The following is a 19,672-nucleotide window of genomic DNA, read 5'->3' as shown; positions in this document are numbered from 1 at the left end:
CTGTTACAACCTCACCTTTACTATAGATCCTATCTGATACAAGTAGCCAAGGAATCCCTTCACATCACGGAATACTGGCAGCTTTTTCCCCAAATAACAGGCAAAATTAAGACAACAGATAGAAGTTTTCCATTTTAAGGTTTTTTTTTTTACTAAATGCTTCTTCTTACACTTTTGATGTCTGCTGTTCAGCTATACTAATAATCATTCCTGTGTTATGAGGGTATCAACCACTTTAATTAGCACTTAACATACATTAACTTTAGTACAGAGGCGACCAGTGCAAGGTCTGGACTTAGACCACCTCAGTTTAAAGTCCTGATTTCCTACTTGCCAATTGTGTCCTGGGGCTGAACTCTATGCCACAAGTTTCTCGTTCATAACATGAGATACATGTGTATCTCATATTATATAATAGATATATAAACATTATTTAATTATATAAGCTATAATAACAGTACCTGGTTGTGCCAGTTTGAAAGGATTTATGTACCCTAGAATAGCCATGTTTTAATCCTAATCAATCTTGTGGTAGCAACTGTTTCTTCTAATTCCTATTCAGCACGGTGGTTGGAAATTTGATTAGGTTATCTCCACAGAGATGTGACTCAATCAATTGGGGTATTAAATTTGATTAGATGGAAACATGTCCCCACCTGTTCTACATGGGTCTTGATTAGTTTACTGGAATCCTATAAAAGAGGAGACATTTCAGAAAGAGTTTCTTTTAAGAATGAGAAGAGAGCCGCAGAACCACGACAGAATGATGAGAGAACTACAGAGTCCACCAGCCAGTGACCTTTGGAGATGAAGGAGAACGTCCCCGGGGGGCATCATGAAAATAGAAGCCAGGAAAGAAAGCTAGCAGACTGTCGCCATGTTCGCGATATGCCTTCCCAATTGAGAGAGAAATGTTGAACTCACTGGCTTTTCTTGAGCGAAGTTAACCTCTTGATGGTGCCTTGGTTTGAACATTTTTATAGACTTGCTTTAATTTGGTGATTTTCATGGGCTTAGAATTGTAAACTTGTAATTTATTAAATTATCCTTTTTAAAAAACATTCTGTTTCTGGTATATTACATTCCGGCAGCTAGCAAACTAGAACAGATTTTGATACCAGGAGTGGGATGCTGCTGCAGTTTGCAAATACCAAACATGTTGGAAAGGCTTTTTAAATGAATATGGGGAAGATTCTGGAACAGCTCTGTGGAGCTTGATAGAGAAGCCCAAGGATGCTTTGAAGAGACTGTTGGTAGAAATGTGGACTCTAAAGATACCTCTGACGACACTCTAGACAGAGATGAGGCATATGTTATTGAAAACTGGAAGGAAGGTGATCCTTGTTTTATAACAGGAGATAATTCGGCAAAGTTAACTGGTGGCTTTGGCTGGAAGGCAGGTTTTAAAAGCCACGAACTTGGATATTTAGCAGAAGAGATTTCCAAACTAAATGTAGAAAGTACAGCCTGGTTTCTCCTCATAGCTGAAATGTGACAAGAAAGAGATAAGCTGAGAACTGAACTCTTGGGTACAAAAAGCCAAAAACTGACGTTTTGGAAAATTCTGGACTTCCAGGAAGGGACAGCCCAGGAATAGTGCCCCACGTGAGGATTTGGCCAAATGTGGAACCAGTCAGCCATTTCAGAGAAAGCCAGGATTGGACATGGAGTTATCCAGGAAGGATTTGTGGAAACTCCTGCTGAGTGATGGGCATGATCCTTACTTGCTACATAGGAAGCCAACAAGAGTGCTATGGAACCTGTATAAAAGGAACCATTGCCAGTCTCAACTGGAGGACTCAGAAAATGGACAATATGAAGGTAAAATAACTTCAGAGGCAAAACCATCGAGGTTGGGGTGTGAGGTTAAGAAGGCTCGGGCAAGGAGAGCGGACCCCACCCAAGCACTTGGACAGGGTGAGTTTGCCCCAAAGGCAGAGGATGGGCCTTCTACCTCATTGCAGTGGAAAAGTGGTACTGCCCCAGGCCTTGGTGAGGGTGGAGCACATTCTTTGGGAATTGGGGAGAACCTGGCTGCCACCACATGGAGGGGTTGAGCATGTGCCCCAGCTATGGCAGAGAGCCCAGGTGCGGCCCTGATGCTTGGACAGAGTGGAGCTGAGAAAAAGGTGGTCTCGCCAATGTCTCCTTAAGTTGCATTCAGAGAGAGGCAGGCCACTACGTAGACCCTTGGAAAGGGTGGGACTGCCACTTTCTAAAGCCCCAAAGATAAATGACGCTCAGACTTTGAAATTTAATGGAATTTGCCCTGCAGATTTTCAAAACTGCCTGGGTTCGGTGACCCCTGTGTTCCTTCCTCTCTATGGAAATGGGTATATGTATCCCATGACTGTTCTTCCTTTGTATGTTGACAGCAAATAACTTGTTCTGAGTTTTACAGGTCCAGAGTCAGAGGAGAATTTTGCCTTAGAACAGACCATGCCTGTAACTAACTTCAGTGAGACTTTGTACTGGTTTTAACCTTGTATTACATTTGTATTGTTACTGAAATGGCTTAAGGGTCTCTAATATTATTATGGAATGAATATATTTTGTATATGGGGAAAACATATCTTTTTTTAGGGTCCAGAGGGTGGAATGTGCCAGTTTGAAAGGATTTATATATCCTAGAAAAACCATGTTCTGATCCTAATCAATCTTGTGGGAGCAACCATTTCTTCTAATTCCTATTTAGCACTATAGGTTGAAAATTTGATTAGGTTATCTCCATGGAGATGCGACTCAATCAATTGTGGGTATTAAACTTGATTAGATGGAGATATCTCTCTACCCATTCTACATAGGTCTTGATTAGTTTACTGGAATCCTAGAAAAAGGAGACATTTTGGAGAGAGTTCATTTTGAAAATGAGGAGAGGGCTGCAGAACCATGACAGAATGATGAGAGAACCATGGAGTTCACCAGCCAGTGACCTTTGGAGATGAAGAAGGAGAATGCCCCGGGGGAGCTTCATGAAACAAGAAGCCAGGAGAGAAAGCTAGCAGACTATTGCCATGTTCGCAATGTGCCTTCCCAGGTGTGAGAGAAACGCTGAACTCATCGGCCTTTCTTGAGTGAAGGTAACCTCTTGATGGTGCCTTGGTTTGGACAATTTTATAGACTTGCTTTAATTTAGCCTTTGAACTATAAACTTGTAACTTATTAAATTCCCCCCTCCCCTTTTTTTTTTCACATGCGCAGGCACCAGGAATCGAACCTGGGTCCTCTGGCATGGCAGGCAAGCATTCTTGCCTGCTGAGCCACCGTGGCCCACCCTTAAATTCCCCCTTTTTAAAAGCCATTCTGTTTCTGGAATATTGCATTCCAGCAGCCAGCACACTAGAACACTGGTTCATAGGATTGTTTTGAGGATTAAATGAGATAATCCAAGAAAGAAACTTTAGATGGTCTCTGGCAGCTACTAAACACTAAATAGATATTAGCTATTGTGGTGACAGTAGACAACATATTATTTTCTCATATTTCAGATGAGGAAACCCAGGCTTAGGGAAGTAAAAGTACCTCACACAAGACCACACAGCTATTACTACTGGCATGCAAGGATTCAAACTCAGGTCCCTATGGCTTCTAACTCTGAGCTTTTGCCACATATCTAGTATTTAATGGAAATTATGTTAGCAAAAACTTCAGGACTTAATTATTTTCATTTTTAATGGAGTTCTACATAGAACACCTGGTATCCAAACAGCTACACTATTTTAATAAGCCTGTGGACCCACGTCTATAAATTAAGTGCTCCTCTGGTACATTTCAATCATATTTCAATTTACAAAATATTAATTGAAATACTATTTCTCTGAAACACCAACAGGGTAGAAATACACTTTCGTGATAAAAAAGAGCAACCATCCAACCAATTGCAGAAACCTAGAAGTCCTCAAGATGCCTCCCTTTTTTTACCAAGTCCTGCTGAGCCCAACCCCTTAAACATCTGTGTCCAGCACTAGCTCAGGCTTCATGACTTTTAGCCTAGGCCATTTACACAGTGCTCTTCCTGGTCTTCTGGCCTCCAGTCCATCTCCCTCCAATTCAGACTCCATATGGCCACTGTATCTTAAATCATATCTGAACATATTGCTTAAAAACTTTCAATAGATCCCCACAGTTTTCAGAATACAATTCTTACTGGGTTAAATTCTTGCCTATATGCTTATCCTGATCTCCAGTCCTCACTTATGTTTTGTTCCCAGGGTCTCTAAGCTCTTACAGTTTCCCATCTATACCATGTTCTTTTGTGCCCATGATTTTACTAAACTTGTTCCTTTTGCTAGAACATTCTTCCTCATATCCTTGCCCTGGCTAACTCCTTCTCTTCATCAAGACTCAGTTTAAGTGTCATTGCCTCCAGGAAGCCTTCCCTACCCGCCTTCTCTCTGCTACTACAATCCCCAGTATTTCCCTCTACAATTGCACTTCCAATGGATGATTATGGTCTTTTGTCTGTCTGTTTTTTCTACCAAGGGAGAGGCCTTGTTTGATTGACTTTGTGTTGCTATTGCCTGGCACTGTACCTGACATACAGCTTTAGCAAAAAAAAAAAAAAAAAAAAATTAAAAAGAAAAACATTTCAAAGACAAGACTGAACCTCAGTTTTGTCAGAGTCATCATTTCCCAGTAACTCATCATCCTCTTCTCTCCCTGAGCCTCTTGGGGGTCCTGGCTGATGTTTTGGGGTTTCACCAGAATCCTCAATGCAAATCGTGGTGGCATCTGGATTTGCAGCTGCAGAAGAGGCCACATCACCAAATTCTGAAATCAATTAGAGTTCAAGACCATCAGAGATCTTATCCACAATAGAAATGTTATACTTTTAAAGAAAAGCTGTTTCAACTGCAGCTTTACTATGGACCTTATCTAATACAAATGACAAAAAAAAAAAAAAACAGAAAAAATCTCATCTAGAAATCAAGCTGACATAGAAAAAATGATTAGAAAAACAACAGAATTTGGAGTCAGACTGTCTTTTAGCCTGCAATGCCATTTGATAGCATTTACCCAAAGTAGAACTTCTTTCAAAATTGGAGTCGATTCTCTCAAACCCTGCCGCTATTTCATCAATTAAGCTTATGCAATATTCTAAACCCTTAGTTGTCATTTCAACAATGTTTACAGCATCTTCACCAGGGATAGTTATCATTCAAGAAACCACTTTCCTTGCTCAGTCATAAGATGCAACTCCTCATCTGTTAAAGTTTTATCATGAGATTATAGCAGTTCAGTCACATGTTCAGGCTCCCCTTCTGATTCTAGTTCTCTTGCTGTTTCCACATCTACTATTAATTCCTCCACTGAAGTCTTGAACCCCTCAAAGTCATCCATGAAGGATGAAATCAACTTCTTCCAAATTCCTATTAACGTCAATATTTTGGCCTCCTTCCATGAATCACAAATGTTCTTAATGGCATCTAGAATGGTGAATTATTCCCAGAAGGTTTTCTTTTTTTTTTTTATTTATCGAATCCTTATTATGAATGGTCAATGTTAAAAACGTGAAACATATGGAAGCCATTGTTTGTGAAGTCATTTGTGTACTCCAGCTGCAGACATGCAACATCTAGTTCATTGTTATATATGAGCATAGATTTTCTTCCTGGGCCAAAGATTTGGAGTTTACTCTCTACCAGAGTCATAAAAGTGAAATCATACTATATCTATCCTTTTGTGTCTGGCTTCTTTCACTCAGCATTATATCCTCTAAGTTCATCCACGTTGTCATACACTTCAGGACCTTATTTCATCTTACTACTGCATAATATTCCATCATGTATATATACCACATTTTGTTTATATATTCGTTGGTTGATGGGCACTTGATCGTTTCCATCTTTTGGCAATTATGAATAGTGCCGCTATGAATATCAGTTTACAAATGTCTGCTCATGTCACTGCTTTCAGCTCTCCTGGGTATAAACCAATGATTAGTATTGCTGAGTGGTAGGGCAACTCAATATTTAGTTTTCTAACAAACTGCCAAATTGTCTGCCACAATGGCTGTACCATTATACATTCCCACCAGCAATGAATAAGTATTCCAATTCTCCATATCTTCTCCAATGTTTGTAGTTTCCTGTTTGCTTAATAGTAGCCATTCTTACAGGTTTGCAGTATCTCATTGTAACTTTGATTTGCATTTCCCTTATAGCTGATAAAGATGAGCATCTCTTCATGTGCTTTTTAGCCATTTGTATTTGCTCTTTGGAAAAATGTCTATTCTTATCTTTTATCCATTTTATAGTTAGGCTGTTTGTTCTTTTGCTGTTGAGTTGTATAACGTCTTTATATACAAAGGATATCAAAACCTTATCTGATATCCAGTCCTGAATAATTATTTTAGAATGTTGGATGAGTTCATTAATATTTTAAAAAGTAAATTTATGATTTTATATGCTTAAATGTATACTGCTAGATCAATTTGACCCCTCAGTTTATTTACTGTTCCATGCACAATCATTGGAATTGTATGTATTATTATTTTCTTTCTACATAGACTTTCTGAACATCTGTGAATAGCTTTAAAAAAAAAAACACTTTATCTGATATATGGTTACCAAGTATTTTCTCCCATTGGGTTGGCTGCCTCTTTACTTTTTTGACAGACTCCTTTGAGGCACAGAATCTTTTGATTCTGAGGAGTTCTCATTTATTTATTCTTTCTTTTGTAGCTTGTGCTTTGGTTGTAAAATTCAAGAAGCTACCTCCTATCACTACGCCTTGAATGTGTTTCCCTATATTTTCTACTAGGAGTTTTATGGAACTGGCTCTTAAATTAATGTCTTTGATCCATTTTTAGTTCATTTTTGTATAGGGTGTAAGCTAGAGGTCCTCTTTCATTCTTTCAGTTATTGATATCCAGTTCTCCCAAGTCCATTTATTGAAAAGACTATTCTGTCCCAATTCAGTGGGTTTGAGGGTCTTTGAAGACTAATTGAGCAAAGATTTGATGGTCAATCTCTCAGTTTGGTTCCACTTGTTAATATTTCTACCACTGTGACAGTATGATGTTGTTTTGACCAAAGTGGCTCTATAGTATGCTTTAAAGTCAGGAAGTGTTAGTTCTTCCATTTGCTATTCTTTTTAAGGATCTCTTTAGCAACTTGAGATCCTAAAATAAATTTAATAACTTCCCTTCCAAATAAATTTAATAACTAGCTTTTCCAAGTCTTCAAAATAGGCTGTTAGAATTTTTATTGGTATTGCACTGAATCTGTTGAGCAATTTGATAGAACTGACATCTTACCATCATTCAACTTTCCTATCTATAAACAGGAACATCTTTCCATCTATTTAGATTTTCTCTGATTTCCCTTAACAGTGTTTTGTTGTTTTCCATGTACAGGCCCTTTACATCCATAGTTAAGTTTATTCCTAAATATTTGATTCTTTTAGTGGTTATTTTGAATGGAATTTTTTCCTTAATTGTCTCCTCAGTGAGGTCATTACTAGTACACAGAAATGTTACTGATTTTTGTATATTTATCTTGTATCCGCCACTTTGCTGAATTTGTTTGTAAGCTCAAGTAGCTTTATCACAGATTTCTCAGGATTTTCCAAGTATAGGATCATGTCATCCACAAATAATGAAAGTTTTATTTCTTCCTTTTCTATTTGGATACCTTTTATTCCTTTCTCCTGCTTTATCACCCTAGCTAGAACCTCTAGTACAATGTTGAATAATAATGGTGAAAATGGGCATCCTTGTCTCATTCCTAATCTTAGAGGGAATGCTTTCAGTCTCTCATCATTGAGAATGATGCTGGCTGTGGGTTTTTCACATATGCCCTTTATGATATTGAGAAAGTTTCCTTCAATTCCTATCATTTGAAATGTTAATATCAGGAAAGGATGCTGAAATTTTGTCAAATGCTTTTTCAGCATCAATCGATATGATCATTCCCTCTTGATTTCTTAATGTGCAATATTATATTGATTGATTTTCTTATGTTGAACCAACCTTGCACTCCTACTATAAACCCCATTTGGTCATGATGTATACTTCCTTTAATATATCATTGGATTCAACTTGCTAAAATTTTGTTGAGAATTTTTGCATCTATATTCATTAGAGAGATTGGTTTGCAATTTTCATTTCTTGTAGCATCTTTGTCCAGTCTTGGTATCTGAGTGACGTTAGCTTCATAAAATGAGTTAGGTAGTATGCTGGTTTGAAACTACCATGTAGCCCAGAAAAGGTATGTTTTAATACTGATCCAATCTTGTGGGGCCAGACGTATTGTTTAGAGTGGGAAGTTTAATTGGATTGTTTCTTTGGGGCTGTGACACACCCAGTTGTAGATGTGAACTTTTGGTTAGATTTCTTCCATGGAGATGTGACACACCCAACTGTGGATGCGGCCTTTTGATTAGATGAAGAGGTGACTCCACCCACTCAAGGTGCATCTTAATTAGTTTATTAGAATCCCTTAAAAGGGGAAATATTAAAAAAAAGGGGGGGGGATATTTTGGAAAATCCTCAGATGCTTGAAGAACAGAAAACCTGTTCTTAAATCTAATCCACCTCTATGGGTGTGAACTCATTGTAAGTAGGGCCTTTTGAGGAGGTTACTTCAGTTAAGATGTGTCCTACCTCAATCAAGATGGGTCTTAATCCCATTACTGAAGTCTTTTATAAAAAGAATGAATTGAGACATAAAGGAGGGAAAGCCACAGAAGCAAGAAGCCAAAATCAATGAAACCCAGAAGAGAAGGGAGAGACCATCAGACACCATCATGTGCCTTGCCAAGTGACAGAGTCAGGATTGCTGACAGCCATTACGTACTTCTAACATAATGACTCTCACACATTCTGCTCTGTATTAGTTATTCTTGTCCACCGTAGCTCTGTGAGGGCAAGATTGGTGTGTTTCTTCTATCAGCATTGTCTGCTTCTATTTCCTGGTATACCTTGTGCTGTTTTGCCTCTGTTCCCTTTCCTGATGGGTCCTGAACTCCACTTTTTCATCTGACCAACAATATCGTTCCTCTTTGGGGAAGCTTCCACAATCCGCCAGCACTCTGTGTTATCTTCTAAAAACCAAAGTCCATAACACAGTTTACAAGGCCCTGTATAATCTGACTCTAGCCTCTTCTCCAGCCTTACCCATATGCCAGCTTCCCCTACCCCTACCACCAGTGCTCTGGTACACAGGCCTCTCTCAATTCCTTGGGGGAAAAAAAAAACTACTTTGCTCCTCAGACTTTGCACATGCTCTCTCTACTCTAGAACTCATTTACAATGTACTCCTAGATAATGAGGTCAAAGAAGACCTCTCAAAGAGGTGAGCTTTGATGAGAATGAAGGAGCAAGCCGTGCGGCTGACTGAAGGCAGACTGTTCCAGACAGAAAGATGGCACAAAAGCCCTACACCATGAGTGTACCTGGTGTGCAGGGGGAAAAGTGACAAGGCCTGTGTGACTGGGAAAGAGAGAAAGCTAGTAAAACTAGCTTTACTGCTTACTGTGTGACCTTCAGGGAAATTATTAAACTTTTCTGTGCCTCAGTTTCCTCATTGGTAAAACAGGTCCCAATGACCTGTTGAAATGAAATCAGAGGTGGTAAAGGGCTGGATAGTGTAGAGTCTCACAAGCTACAGAGAGCTCTGACTTTTACTCAGAGTGAGATAGAAGCCACTGGAAGGTTGGCTCCTATCTCAGAGTAGTTCTTTAAAAATATTTTTAATATTAAAAATGACTATTTTTAAAGGACTACTCTGACTGCAGAATACACTATAGACTGTTGGGGGGCAAGGGAGAAAGGAGGGAGATCAATAGGAAAGCAAGGGCTATAATCCAGACAAGAGGTGATGATGACTTTCAGTGGGTTGATAATGGTAGAGGGAGGTAAGAATGGCCCGATGCCAAATGTACTTTGAAATGGTGCTCTCAGTATTTACTGATGAACTGATTTAGTCTAAACATCATATCTCTTCCACAGATAGTGGAAAGGTAGCATAGGCTATAGGAGCAGGACTCCCTGGGTTCAAATCCTAGCTTTACTGCTTACTGTGTGACCTTCAGGGAAATTATTAAACTTTTCTGTGCCTCAGTTTTCTCATTGGTAAAACAGGTCCCAATAAGGATTTGCTTCACAAAGTTGCTATGAAGATAGAATGAATTAATATTTGCAAAACACTAAGAGCAGTGCCTGGCATCGAGTAAATGCTTCGTAAATGTTTATAAGACAAATAAGCATTCCTCAATTCATGGCCCAGGTCAGGCCCTGCATTATGAGTTCTAATATCCTTCTGAACTTTTCCTCTTTAAACAGGCATATCTCATTTTATTACACTCTGCTTTATCATGTTTTGCAGAAATCGCATATTTTACAAGTTGAAGGTTTGTGGCAACCTTTTGTCTAGCAACTTTATCAGTGCCATTTTTTTTTTTTTTTTTTTTTTTTTTTTTTTTAAAGGAAAGACAGAGAGAAGGAAGGAAGGAAGGAAGAAAGGGAAACATCTCCAAACATTTTCTTGCTTTATTGTATTTTGTTTTTCCGTTTTTGTTACATGGGCTGGGGCCGGGAATCGAACCGAGGTCCTCCGGCATAGCAGGCAAGCACTTTGCCCGCTGAGCCACCGCGGCCCGCCCCAGTGCCATTTTTAAACTGAAAAACTTCTGGAAAGGTATGCCGGTTTGAATCTGTTGGGTACCCCAGAAAAGCCATGTTCTTTAATCCTCATTAAATATTGCTGGGTGGGATCTTTTTTATTGTTTCCATGGAGATGTATCCCACCCAACTATGGGTGATACCTTTTGATTAGGTGGTTTCCATGGAGATTTGTCTCCACCCATTCAAAGTGGGGTTGCTTACTAGAGTCCTTTAGGAGGGAATCATTTTGGAGAAAGCTTCAGTACTGACGGAGCCCACAGAGCCAGAGACCTTTGGAGATGCAGAAAGAAACCGCCCCCAGGGAAGCCGTCTGAAGAAACTGGTAAGGAAAGCTAGCAGATGTCACCATGTGCCTTCCCAGCTGACAGAGGTGTCCAGAAGTAAAAGACCTCAGCAGACACCAGCCATATGCCTTTCCAGCTGATAGAGGTGTTCTGGATGGCATCAGCATTTCTTAAGGGAAGGTAACCTTTTGGTGGTGCCTTAATTTGGATATTTTCACAGCCTTAGAACTGTAAACTTGCAACTTAATAAATCCTCTTTATAAAAGCCAGTCCATTTCTGGTAGATTGCATTCTGGTAGCTTTAGCAAACTAAAACAAAAGGATTCAGCATTCTAGATTCCATTAAGAACATTCATGATCATGGAAGGAGGTCAAAATATTGACACTAACAGGAGTTTGGAAGAAGTTGATTTCAACCGTTATGAATGACTTTGAAGGATTCAAGACTTCAATGGAGGAAGTAGCAGATGTGGTAGAAATAGCAAGAGAACTACAGTCAGAAGTGAAGCCTGAAAATGTGACTGAATTGCTGCTATCTCATGATAAAACTTCAACAGATAAGTTGCTTCTTATGGATGAGCAAAGAAAGTGGTTCTTGAGATGGGATCTTCTCCTGGTGAAGATGCTGCAAACATTGTTGAAATGACAACAAAGAAGTTAGAATATTGCATAAACTTAATTGATAAAGCAGTGGCAGGGTTTGAAAGGACTGACTCCAATTTTGAAAGAAGTTTTACTGTGCATAAAATGTTATCAAACAGCATTGCAGGCTACAGAGAAATCTTAGGTGAAAGGAACAGTCAATTGATGCAGCAAACATCATTGTTGTCTTCTTTTAAGAAATTACCACAGCCACCTTCCTGGGAATGTGGGACAGAAATCCTAGAATGAGCTGAGACTCAGCATCAAGGGATTGAGAAAAACCCTAGAATAAGCGGAGAGTCAGCATCAAGGGATTGAGAAAAACCCTAGAATGAGCTGAGACTCAGCACATCAAGGGACTGAGAAAATGTTCTTGACCAAAAGGGGGAAGAGTGCAATGAGACAAAGTGTCAATGGCTGACAGATTCCAAACAGAGTCAACAGGTTATCCTGGAGGTTATTCTTAGACATTAAGTAGATATCACCTTGTTATTCAAGATGTAATGGAGAGGCTGGAGGGAACTGCCTGAAAATATAGAGCTATGTTCCAGTAGCCATGTTTCTTGATGATGATTGTATAATGATATAGCTTTCACAATGTGACTGTGTGATTGTGAAAACCTGTGTCTGATGTTCCTTTTATCTACCTTGTCAACAGAGGAGTAGAACATATGGGATAAAAATAAATAATAGGGGGAACAAATGTTAAAATAAATTTAGTTTGAAATGCTAGTGATCAATGAAAGGAAGGGGTAAGGGGTATGGTATGTATAAAGTTTTTTTTCTGTTTTCACTTTATTCCTTTTTCTGTTGTCTTTTTGTTTCTTTTTCTGAATTGAGGCAAATGTTCTAAGAAATGATCATGATGATGAATATGCAACTATGTGATGATATTGTGAATTACTGATTATATATGTAGAATGGAATGATCATATGTTAAGAATGTTTGTGTCTCTTTTTTGTCATTTTTTTAATTTAAAAATTTATTAAAAAAAAAGAAAGAAAGAAATTACCATAGCCACCCAACCTTCAGCAACTACCACCCTGATCACTTAGCAGCCATCAACATCGAGGCAGGACTCTCCACCAGCAAAAAGATTATGACTTGCTGAAGGCTCGGATGATGGTTAGCATTTCTTAGCAATAAAGTATTTTTAAATTAAGTTTGCACATTATTTTTTTAGACATAGTACAGTAGCACACTTAATAGAATATAATATATTGTAAACAGAACTGTTATATGCACTGAGAAACCAAAAAATTCGTGTGACTCACTTTATTACAATATTTGCTTTACTGCAGTGGTCTGGAATCAAACCACAAAATATGTGTACTTTGTGGATTTATATTTGAATGACCATTTAACCAATGAATGTTCCCCAAACTAGACTGAGAGCATCACAAGGATAGAAACTGATAGTCTGGTTAATTCTTCTATCCCTAATAACTAGAACAATTGCCTGATTCATAGTAATATTCATGAGCTACTTGCCAATTCAATGAAGGAATGACCTGATCACATTTTATCATATTTATTTACACTTTTATCTACATTACTAGTGTATAAATGTCTTCTTTATCTTTCTATCTAGTACAATTCCAAGTATAAATATTTTCTACAATCACTGCACTAAATTTATGATGATACCTGTCACCAGTGTGAAGGGCTATTTAGCAAAAAAGAACAGCTGTTGTGGACAAACATCTGGACATGGCCAGCATTCTTTTAACAAGATTTTTGAATACTTTTCTTAATGTATAAACCCATATAGCAATAAAGATGTTACTTCTACCTGTGGAAATAGTGATCATAAACATAAAGAGGAACAGCCAACTGAAGTACCTTCAAACTGTAAGTCATCTACAGCTGCCATTCAGCCAGAGGGTCTTCAGCAACTATTTAGGAAGAAAATGTGCAGGGGTCTAAAAAGAAATAAATAAATAAACTGAATAGGATAACAGGATAAAGTATGGGCCACAAGATCTTACTTCAGCATTAGAAACGGTATCACTTTCCCTTGCCTTCTTTGTCAGTGGGATTTGACAAGCTTATGCAAAGATAAGTACTTAGCATCAGATATTACTAAATCTGTTAGAAAAGAATCCTGTGGGTCCAAAGGTTCCATACAGTTCCAACACTGCATAAATGTTTAGGAACAAGGGGACAGCCTGGAGATGGGAGAATGAGAAAGCAGACTCTGACATTTGAGGAAGGTGGTTAAATGGAAGGTGAACAAGAGAAGTCAGTTAAGCGGCGCCAGTGATTAAGGGCCTGGGCTCTAGTGTCAGACCTGGGGCTGACTCCAGATTCTGTGGGCTCCTCAGGGCCTGTTTCCTCATCTGTAAAATGGGTTCATAACGGTTCCTACTCACAGGGCTGCTGGGTCCATTAAATGAGACAGTGCATGTTGGGTGCTTTGCGCAGTGCCAGACAACTGGGAAGGCGCTGGTAAGTGTCGGCGACTCTGCAACCTGGGACACCGCGAGCCCGGGCTGGCCTGAGAAAGATGCCCTGGCAGCAGCACAGGCAGTGTTTTAGGGGGAGCAACTGGGCTGCAGCGGACAGGACGCACAGGAGATCCCTGGGACCTTCAACCCAGGGCCGGCCCCACAGGCCCTGCCGCCTCACCTCGCGGGGGTTCGAGTCCAGCAGGTCGTGAGAAGCTCCGGCCTCAGATGCTCCGCGCTGCAGCGGGTCCAGTCAAGTTGCCGGAAGCCGGAGATCCGGGGGGCGGAACTTCTCCGCCTCCTCCGGACAGAACCCCCGCCTCCTTAAAGGGGCAGCAGCACCTGCTGAAGATGCTTTCAGAGATCTCAGGGAACGGCGGAACCCAGAGCCCGCTCCCCGCCCGCCCTTCCAGAGGGTGATGCTCGGGGTCTTAGAGACAGGTACATCCGGGGCGGAGTGTCGGGATCGCTAAAACACAGCAGGACCTTTCTCTTAGCTCCAGGTGGCGCGCAAGAATTCTTCCCAAGAATGAGGGGTTTTCTTACTGTTTGATTATACCTTATTTCTTACGTAAACATAAAATGGTGTAATTAAGGACGATTATGTAAAGAAAAAAAAGTCATCGCGTCACTACTCCACTTCCCCCGCCCCGTTCATTTTGTCCGTAAGAATTTATCCAGTGAGGGAGTGAATGGGTCAATTCCTTAATGAGTTTGTAAGTGATCGAGAGCCGGATGGATCTGGAAACCACGCATCTTTCACTGCCACTTCCAGGAATCCCACTCAAAGAATATTTGCTTCCCATCTCTCAAGCTTGGGTAGTGTTGGATTAGAGACCCTCCTTCCTGCAGGCAGGAGGGTGGGGGTAGAGGGGATTGGAGGAACAGGCACACTTCCCCCCACTAATAGTTCATCTGAATTGGAAGCTTTAACTGTTACTTGGGTATTTTGGGCTCCTCATGCCAGTGCACCAGAAGGTAAAGAGAGGATTATATGGTAGGGATAATGGGTCCTGAATACTTAGGGAAGGTTGGAGAGGATTATGCCTGGGGTTTATGGAATTTACCGGACATCCTTGAGATTTCTATGTCCAGTGCTAATGATAAATGTGTAACTGCAGCAATCACAGACTGACAAGGACAAGACATGTGAGGGCTCACATCCCTCAGGGATGAAGGTTTGAATCAATCCAACAGGCAAATAACTCAGACCCGTCAAAGTGCTGACCAAGGGTGAGGAAAATCTAGGGTGGACAGTGAAGGAAGGAGATGATGAATTTCAGTTTTGGTCTTGGGACCCCTCACAGGAGCAGGGAATGTAGATTGTTTTAATAACCCTTTCACATCAATTCTTTGCAGGATTGTGGCTGGCCATTGCTATGAAGAAGACTTGGACTTGTTCCTCTCCTCTTTTATGAAAGTAGTGAGGTCGTCTCAAGATCGCAAAAATGGGGACCTCATATTGTAAAGTGGGAGCTGCTATAATGGAAAGTGTATATATATGTCAGTTATATCAAATGCCTCTCAGTAGTGGTAGTTAGGTTCAGGTGTCAACTTGGCCAGGTGAAGGTACCTAGTCCTATTGCTGTGGACATGAGCCAATGGCATGTGAACCTCATATGTCACTGATTACATCCGCAGTTGGCTAGGAGGCATGCCTGCTGCAATGAATGATGTTTGATTTACTTGGCTGGAAGCTTAAATAAGAGAGCTCAACTGGGCACAGCCCAAGCAGCTCAGCATACCTCATCTCAGCACTCGCAGCTCAACCCAGGCCTTTGGAGATGCAGAAAGGAATCACCCCAGGGAAAGTTGTGGGAAGCCAGAGGCCTGGAGAGAAGGCCAGCAGAGCTCACCCTGTGTCTTCCCACATAAGAAAGAACCTCAGTTGAAAGTTGTCTTTCCTCTGAAAAACTACACGTTTTTAATGAAATAAATCCCCTTTTATTAAGAGCCAATCCATCTCTGGTGTGTTGCATTCTGGCCGCTTTGGTGGACTACAACAGATTTGAAACTGGAGAAGTGGGGGTGCTGCTGTAGTTTGCAAATATCAGACAAGTTGGAACAGTTTTTTGGATAGAAAGGGGGAAGATTTTGGAGGAACTGTGAAAAGAATGATGGAGAAGTCCTGGAGTGCTTGAGGAGACTGTTGGTGTAAACAAAACCACTGCCAATCTGGACAAAGAGGGACACAAATGGAACAAATCAGAGTTTTCAGAGTGAAAACCATAGAAGCTCGGGTCTGAAGCCAAGAAACCTCAGTTCAGGAGAGTGGACCCACCCATGTACGTGGAGAGGGTGAGGTTGCCATGAAGGGTAAGGATAAGTCTCCTGCCTTATTGCAGTGGAAGAGTTGTGCCGCCTCAGGCCTTGGAGAAGGTACAGCATGGTCCTTGGGGACTGGGGAGAGCCTTGCTGCCACCACATGGAGGGGTTGAACATGTGCCCCAGAAATGGCAGAGAGCCCAGGCGTGGCCCCAGTGCTTGGAGAGGGTGGAGCCAGGGAAAAGGTGGTCTCCTCAGTGTTGATTCAGAAAGCGGCGGGCTACTGCGTAGGCTCTTGGAAAGGGTAGGACTGCCACTTTCTAAGGCTGAAGGATAAATGACTTTCAGACTTTGAAATCCAATGGAGTTTGCCCTGTAGGTTTTCAAAACTGTTTGGATCTTGTGGCTCCTGTGTTCCTTCCAGTTTCTCCCTATAGAAATGAAAACATGTATCCTGTGACTGTCCCTCCTTTCCATATTGGCACCAGATGACTTGTTTTGAGATTCATAGGTCCACAACCAGAAGAGAATTTTTGTCACTTTAATATAAGGTGATGTGTATAGTTGCCAAGTTGCAAGGGGTGGACATGTGGTAGTTAGATTCAGGTGTCAACTTGGCCAGGTGAAGGTACCTACTGCAATCAGCTAGGAGGCATGCCTGCTGCAATGAATGATGTTTGATTTAATTGGTTGATACTTAAATGAGAGAGCTCAACATAGCACAGCTCAAGCAACTCAGCATACCTCATCTCAGCACTCACAGCTCAGCCCAGGCCTTCGGAGATGCAGAAAGGAATCACCTTGGGGAAAATTGTGGGAACCCAGAGGCCTGGAGAGAAGGCCAGCAGAGATCACTCTGTGCCTTTCCATGCCAGAAAGAACCTCAGTTGAAAGTGAGCTGCCTTTCCTCTGAAGAACTACATGTTTTTAATGTAATAAATCCCCTTTTATTAAAAGCCAGTCCATGTCTGGTGTGTGGCATTCTGGCAGCTTTGGTAGACTACAACATGTACCATTTTAGGTCTTCCTGGTCTCACCTTCTCTGTTCTGCTGTGAACAGTTCTGGGTGGGCACTGACCAGCTTCACACAGGTGCTGCTTGATAGCACCTCCCTTCTGGCTGGTGCCCAGGCCTCTCCATCCCACTCCTAGAGATTCTCTTCTGGAACTCTCGTGCCCACATATGTGCCACCTTGGAGTATGGGAGAGTTAATATTCCATGGGGAAAACTTTTGACCAACAGAGGATGGGAGTCGATGGGTAATTGTTTCTCACATTCTCTTCAGACGGATTGTCCTGTGATTCATTTTATGCAACTTCTCAGGTAGCTGCAGAAACAGCATCTTGATACTGCACCTTTGTCTTAGCTTTCCCTTCATCCCTGCTTCATTCCTCCTGTCCTTCACCCCTGGTGTGTCTGTAACTCCATTTATATTTCTGGCCCTTATTGTACTAACTCGACAAATGGAATATCAGGCACATCAGGGTCCTCCACTTCCTTTGGGTTGTATTTATGTTCCTAGGGACCTGGGTGGCGAATAAGGCTTTAGGTGAGGTCCATTGGTTCTTTTTTTTTTTTAATTTATCTTGCATCATCAAACTGAAACAGCATACAAACATGGACATTCTTAACATACAAGCATTCCATGTATGATGTGCAATCAATGGCTCACGATATCATAATTTAGTAGTATATTCATCACCGTGATCAATTTTTAGAACATTTGCATCACTCCAGAAAAAGAAATAAAAAGAAAAAACTCACACATACGATACCCCTTACCCCTCCCTCTCATTGACCACTAATATTTCCATCTACCCAATAGATTTTCACCTGTTTCCCCTATTTTTTTCCTGTACCCCTTAGCACTCGCTTTCATTGTTCACTAGTTTTTCAATCTACTCAATTTAATATTTGTTGTTCCCCCTATTATTTTTAGTCCATATTTTTACTCATCTGTCAATACTGTGGATAAAAGGAACATCAGACACAAGGTTTTCACACTCACATAGTCACATTGCAAAAGCTTTATCACTATACATTCATCTTCAAGAAACATGACTACTGGAAAACAGCTTTACAGTTTCAGGCATTTCCCTCAAATCTCTCTAATACACCTTAAACTAAAAAGGGGATATCTATAAAATGCATAAGGATCACTTCTAGGATAACCTCTCTACTCTGATATCTCTCAGCCACTGACACTTTATTTTGTCTCATTTCTCTTTCCCCCTTTCTTGTCGTGAAGATTTTCTCAATCCCTTGATGCTGAGTCCCAGCTCATTCTAGGATTTCGGTCCCAACATGCCAGAAAGGTTTATACCCCTGGGAGTCATGTCCCATGTTGAGAGGGGGAGGGCAGTGAGTTTGCTTGTAGTGTCTGCTGAGACTGAGATAGGCCACACCTGAGCAACAAAAGAGGTTCTCTGGGGTGATTCTTAGGCCTAATTTTCAGTAGGCTTAGTCTGTCCTTTGAAGTTTCATATGAACAAACCCCAAGATAGGGCTCGGCCTATTGATTTGGTTGTCCCCACTGCTTGTGAAAATATCAGGAACACTCCAAATGGGGAAGTTGGATTTTACCCCTTTCTCACCATTCCCCCAAGGGAACTTTGCAAATACTTTTTTATTCAGTGTTCAAATCATTCTGGTATTTATCAGAGCATCACTCTAGACAAACCTACAAAATCTTATGCCCTATTCAAGGTTCCATGTACTTATGGTGTTCAATGAAGCTATCCATATAAGTTATATTAGGAAATGCACTAGCCAAAATATAATTTTTGTACCAAATACACATTTTTTTCTATAATCTCACATGTAAGTTAAAGTTTTAAAATATAATTACTGTCTATTTTCAACACCCTGCGATATTGGCATTCCTTTGTTCTTCCTCACGCAAAACACTTTTTAATTTGTATATTTAGTCACTATCATTGTACAATCTAGGCATTCCTAGATTATACCATCTCAGTCTTTATTATCTGTCTTTCCTTCTGGTTTCATTTGTGCCCCAGCCCTCCTCCATCATTCTCGCATTCAGCTTCATTATTGTGCTACAATTAGGTAGTATTGTATTATCCATTTCTGAATTTTTATAATCAGTCCTGTTGCACAATCTGTATCCCTTCAGCTCCAGTTACCCAATATCTATCCTATTTCTACCTCCTGATGACCTCTGTTTTTAACTGAAATTCTCCAAGTTTATTCGTTAATGTTAGTTCATATCAGTGAGAGCATACAGTATTTGTCCTTTTGTTTCTGGCTGATCTCACTCATCATAATGTCCTCAAGGTTCATCCAAGTTGTTATATGCTATGTGACTTTATTCTGTCTTACAGCTGTGTAATATTCCATCGTATGTATAAACCACAGCTTATTTAGCCACTCGTCTGTTGATGGACAT

General features: G+C 40.6%; 1 protein-coding gene across 2 annotated transcripts in view; it reads right to left on the bottom strand.

Moving 5' to 3' along the window:
* YIPF1 (Yip1 domain family member 1) overlaps positions 1–14,291 on the bottom strand; it is a 58,529-nt gene extending 44,238 nt beyond the window's left edge. The window contains exons 1-3 of one of the 2 annotated variants that reach the window (XM_077149580.1): positions 14,183–14,291; positions 13,397–13,476; positions 4,607–4,770 (exon numbers count right to left, since the gene is read on the bottom strand). In XM_077149580.1, coding sequence (XP_077005695.1) covers positions 4,607–4,770; positions 13,397–13,427 — 195 coding nt within the window. In that variant the 5' untranslated portion in view covers positions 13,428–13,476; positions 14,183–14,291. The remainder of the gene's footprint in view (positions 1–4,606; positions 4,771–13,396; positions 13,477–14,182) is intronic. The other variant, XM_077149581.1, reaches the window with a different exon arrangement.
* Positions 14,292–19,672: the final 5,381 nt, after the last annotated feature.

The sequence above is a fragment of the Tamandua tetradactyla genome, chromosome 2 (genome assembly GCF_023851605.1).
Source record: "Tamandua tetradactyla isolate mTamTet1 chromosome 2, mTamTet1.pri, whole genome shotgun sequence".
Lineage (NCBI taxonomy): Eukaryota > Metazoa > Chordata > Mammalia > Pilosa > Myrmecophagidae > Tamandua > Tamandua tetradactyla.
Note: the sequence above shows the minus strand (reverse complement) of the source record. Positions and strands in the feature narration are given on the sequence as shown.